We start from the raw sequence: 5,128 nt of genomic DNA, 5'->3' as shown, positions 1-5,128 counted from the left end.
CAAGATAAGATAGAGATAAGAATTCATTTACATGTTTAGTATTAGGTTATAGTTAAGTCAGCATTTACAAAGATAGATTAAGAGACACTTAACTATATTAATACAGCTTTCATTTTACCCTCTTGAGTTAACTTGTCTTAAGGGAAGTCTTCCTCTGCACGTACAGTGCACGTCACCTAACGAAAGGCACCACTCACAACTGAAGCAGTGTGAAGTGGACTTGTACTGAAACAGTACAAGTCGTAGTGTCCCGTTACACAAATGTCCTACCGCTTAAGTCAAGAGGGCGAGCCCTAGGCCTCATCAGGTACAGAAATGTACCAAGTTGATCTGATGCCGCTAAGTGGTCATAACTTGTCCAATAAGAGTGGAATCAAAGTGATGAAGGATTTCAGCCTTATATCAAGCACTTATGGTTCTCTGAAACAGGATATGATCTATTTTGCACTGGCCGAAACAAAGCTTTAAGCTTTTCGAACGCGAAGCGTAGGGCCTTTGAGGAGTTTTGGTAAGATTTATCCTCACAGAAGGTAAGTCTACAAAGACTAAGGGTAGAATGACTACTAGTGCTACCAGAGTTAGCGGAGCTTCCTCGCTCCTTAAGTCAGAGGAAGACATGTAACTCAAAGAGTCAATAAGCTCTATAGAACAAGCAAATGTGACATTTCAAAGAGTCGTTCTAGCTCGTAGAGCTTGATGGATCCAAGTTTCAAGAACACAGTAGTTCTAGAGCCAAGAGGCAGCTTAGGCTCAGGATCAGCACTATTAAAGATTGTCGCGCAAGCCTTAGAAAGGACGGAATGCTTTGATCTCGATCTGGTGGCTGCCGCGCGTATCACCCATAAATTGATATGATTTCAATGCTTTTCGCTGTATCAATAGAAAAAGTTTTTATACCCACAATGTGGTTTGTCTCGTCAACTTACTTTTATACAAGATTGACAGAACTTCACTGGGAAATTTTAGAAATTTATCATAAATCTATTTAATTTGTAATGCATAAGAATTACTTTTAAACATCTTCACGATTGAATGTACAAAATTAGTAAGCTTTATTTAATATGTGTTGCATTCCAATGTGCAAGTAATTTATCAGCCTGTCAGAAGGCTTTTGTCTAACTTCGAAATGTTAGCCTCAAAATTGACTTTTGTAGAGCCATACGCAATATCAGCATTTAGTAGAAGCCCCTACTTGCCATTCACTTTTTCGTCACCCTGCGTTGTTTTCACTTTCCGCAAACTCTGTCTCATTCGAATTAAATCGCTGCAAGAACGTTCCAAGCGCACCAAAGTAGCCTTCATGATGAAAAAATTGAGCTTGCATTTCATTTTTAGACCAAAAGTTGATTGCGTAAGCCAATTGCCGACACGCCACTTCATTATGTCTTAAAAAGTTGCCGGAAAAATAAATTTGCTTCACATTTGCGCGTCGTGCATTTAAAAAAGCCAATTGACCTAAATTTTGGGTAATCATAAACAAAAGCGAGCGAGCGAGGTCAGCATCGCGCAGAGGATGCGATAATTGGCGAGAGCCTGCCTTGCCAAAACTGCTCGCAACTGTCTCTGGTTTCAATTGAAAGTGCTCGTATCCAGCACTTCCATAGATATCTCCTACAGTCATATCGACCTCATTCGAGTCGCCTTGGACCGATGCATCCATTGCTTCGTCAAACGTACGTAGCTTGGAGAGTGCACGACATAGCCCAAGGAAGGTCCCACCGCCGAGACTCGAGCCGGACACCCGTTCGTATTGCAATTTTCCCGTGATTTTGATGATACTCACACCAGAGCCAATGTTCACGAGTAAAAATGGGTACAAGTTGCATTTCTCCGGTGTTGGGACTATTTCTTTCGTGGCACGTCCAAGACCATGGGTCTCTGGAATGACATTGACAAATCTATAGCACTCGCCACGTGCGTATTGTAGCACGTAGTTAAGACCTTGAATTAATGCATCCATCTCATCGGTCTTTACGAGCTCAATGCCTAAGCGCGATTGAAACAATTGCGAAAACTACAGCAATATATTGTTACTATATTAAAATATGACACTTTAGAAATGGGTTTACCTTAAAAGCACCGCCGCCAGTGCACGCAATTTTTTTAATGTAACGGTGAAAAAAGCGACGGCGCACAAATTCGGTGATGTCATCCATTTTAATGGTAGGAAAACTGTAAGAACACATACGAATGAGATACAACGTTTTCCGAGTCGGAATTTGCACGGGACGTACTTAACAAAATGAATCGTCCCACCAAGTTCGGGCACAACCATCTTTAGTCGGTCCTCGCGTTGAGCCTCCTCCGTGGTGTCGAGGCGCATGATAAAGTCATCTATTAAAGGCAAGCTACCCTTTACTTTCTGCCGCTCACTATGTGCTACTAGATCGGAGAGATTCTCCAATTGTGTCTGCTGTGCTACAGCTGCGCCGTCCACTGACTGGAAGTAGACCAGCTTCGTCAGCGTGCCCCCAATGTCAAGCCCAAAGAGACGGCCACAGTCCGCAGATTTTGCATTTAAGATTTGCAAGTGGAATCGGTGCAGCTTTCGACGGCGAGCTAAAATAAGACCAGCTACACAAGAGGCACCGAACAGGAACGTCCAAAGGGCTTCACTGAGATCATTCATCTCAGCTGTACCAAATTTATTCCCAGAGTTGTACTCGATAAAGTCCGAAGTCTGAGTTTTAGTTCTTGCACGAGTTTATAACTTGTGGCATTTTTAATCTTATGAAATAATCTTTGACTCGCATTAATTCCTTACGACTTAGCAGCTTCGTTTCAAATATTAAATATCACAGTTAACCGCGGAGCGCCTATGCATCCAAGTTTAAAGTTCACCCACCGGTATTGTATTAAGTTTTAATTCTAATTATTCCAGCAAGTATAGACGGCGATTGAGAACCGAGTGCAATAAAAAACCAAAGCTAATGTCGAATTGGTATTTTTATAAACCGAGAGAATAATTAATATTCGTAAGTAGCCATGTGCCTTTCAGAACACTGCTAGCCTGGTCAGTGCTGCCACGAATTGTCAATGTTGACACTGCGAGGAATTGTTAGCCAACTTCTTGGTGAACGAACTATCCGAATTTCTATCAGTGCAAAGCCTTGCAAACTCGTAGTCAAACTGGAAACGTTTTCACAATTGGCTTGCCATAAGGCTAGCAACATTTGATCTTCACTGAAAAAATCATGATAGAAAGTGACGCAGCATCTGCAACTCGTTTGAAGCAAGGTCACCAACTGGTTTTGCTGAGAATGCGATTGGCTCGAGCACGGTGCTGGTTCTATGGCAACCATCGTCAGTAGCAAAGTGTTTTTGCATGCCGACAATGTTAACCGCCGCCCATTTGCTCAATGCGCTGCTGGCGTAAAAATCCTCGGCTTTAGCTTTCTTCTTAGGCGAGATTACACGCTCGGCAGAGCTGCAGCTGGTGGCCTCATTTAGTGTCATGGGTGATGCGGTTAAAGAGCCACAATTCTTGTAAAGGCGCTGCGAGGCGCTCGGCACCGATAATGTCAGCTTTGCAGGGCTGCCAGCTTCAGGTGAAAAGGTCGATTTTGTAGAATCAGTCGCGGACATGGCTGTGTGTGTGTGTGTTGGCAATAACGCAAATCAGAATGTGAATTTTGAGCTGGTCACACGGTAGCAGCTAATTTTTTACTATCGTCATCGATGTACTTGCTTTGGAACTTCTAGTCCCACGCACCAGATCTTACTATGTCCTAGCTGTTTCTATAAAATTATGACGTGGATCAAATCGCATCGACATTCATGAGGTAGTGCAAAATCATGGGAACGCGAGCTGATTGACTTATTCCAGGTTGACAACGAAACGCTAGTTTTATTGTAGGAAACAGTGTTCGTCCATGCCCACAACTTTGCAGTAGGCGTGGACGAAAACTAAAATACTTATTGTGACTTTTTAAAGTCTTCTTAATGAATCAGTAGCAAAGTTGACCGCACCTGTGAAGTTTTCTAAAAAGGGCTCTTCTAGTTGTTACATTGTGAAGGTACTTTTTGAAATAAAAGGAATTGTTGCAACAACCAAAGGCAATTTTTTTTCTCTGGGCACAATTAGACTAACTTTATCCCGTACCTGTCACAGACCCAAAATGGGATCGTGAAAGACTAGTGTGCGGTTGTAGCTAGTTACAAAGAATTACTTGCAAGTTCACGATGAAATGTTGGCTGTTGGACTAGCTCTCGATGCAACGGGAATCTATAGGGCTTAAAACATTGTGATTATTAAGGAGTATCTGTCTTTATTGCTTTCGAAATCGACAAAGGTCCTAAAAATCGTTTTCTTTCAGGCTTTTAAAAAATTATTACTAGCCAAACTTATCGAATAAGAACTTCGAAATTAGCATTCCCATCGCACCAGTCTTTTACGACGTTTGTATCATCCGATTTTATTTAAAAAGTCACATTTACTATGTCGACCCAGCAAGACTTACATTTACAATACTAATTACATATATGGTGGTTGTAACGGGGCACTATGACTTGTACTGTTTCAGTACAAGTCCACTTCACACTGCTTCAGTTGCGAGTGGTGCCCTACGTAACTTTACGTACACTAGTACGTGCAGAGGAAGAATTTTCTTAAGGCAACTAGCTTTAAGAGCGTAAAATGAAAACTGTATTACATATAATTAAGTGTCTCTTGTTCTGTCTTTGAAATTGCTAACTTAATTATAATCTAATACTAAACATGTAAATGAATATTTATCTCTATCTTATCTATTACTCTCTCCTTGATTTGATTAGTCTGCGGAATAAATAGGTATAATTGTCTATACCTATTTATGGATAAGAATTCAAAGTATTACTATATAAAGTAGTATCCTCCAAATATTATCTTTTTTTAGATAATAGATTAATTAACAACCTTTAAGTGTTAATTTTATGTAACGATACACCCCGTTACATCACCGTCCCATAAACGACAATCACTCTGAGTGTCAAGATGGAGTAGTCGCTATGTGACCACTTAATTTTTAAAACGATGTTGATTGGTCAGATCCATCATTTTAAATTCCATCGCATGAAGAATCAACTCATGCGGGGTGACGATAGTGCTGCGCCTTCGGCTGCGGTTCGTGCAGCCGCGGGTGACGCACTG

General features: G+C 41.2%; 2 protein-coding genes across 2 annotated transcripts; both read right to left on the bottom strand.

Annotated features, from left to right (window-relative positions):
* Window positions 1-1,028: 1,028 nt before the first annotated feature.
* CCR75_005294 (uncharacterized protein) lies at window positions 1,029-2,791 on the bottom strand. The gene is made up of 3 exons (XM_067963376.1): window positions 2,235-2,791; window positions 2,070-2,172; window positions 1,029-2,014 (listed from the first exon to the last, which is right to left on the bottom strand). Exons 1-3 carry the CDS (start codon window positions 2,627-2,629, stop codon window positions 1,211-1,213), a joined length of 1,302 nt encoding a protein of 433 aa, XP_067820204.1. The 5' UTR covers window positions 2,630-2,791; the 3' UTR covers window positions 1,029-1,210.
* A 401-nt stretch (window positions 2,792-3,192) lies between these two features.
* On the bottom strand, window positions 3,193-3,585 carry CCR75_005293 (uncharacterized protein; the record flags this gene model as incomplete). Its single annotated transcript, XM_067963375.1, has 1 exon — window positions 3,193-3,585. The coding sequence occupies one exon, from the start codon at window positions 3,583-3,585 to the stop codon at window positions 3,193-3,195; it is 393 nt and encodes a 130-aa protein (XP_067820209.1).
* Window positions 3,586-5,128: the final 1,543 nt, after the last annotated feature.

The sequence above is a fragment of the Bremia lactucae genome, linkage group LG1 (genome assembly GCF_004359215.1).
Source record: "Bremia lactucae strain SF5 linkage group LG1, whole genome shotgun sequence".
NCBI lineage: Eukaryota > Oomycota > Peronosporomycetes > Peronosporales > Peronosporaceae > Bremia > Bremia lactucae.
Note: the sequence above shows the minus strand (reverse complement) of the source record. Positions and strands in the feature narration are given on the sequence as shown.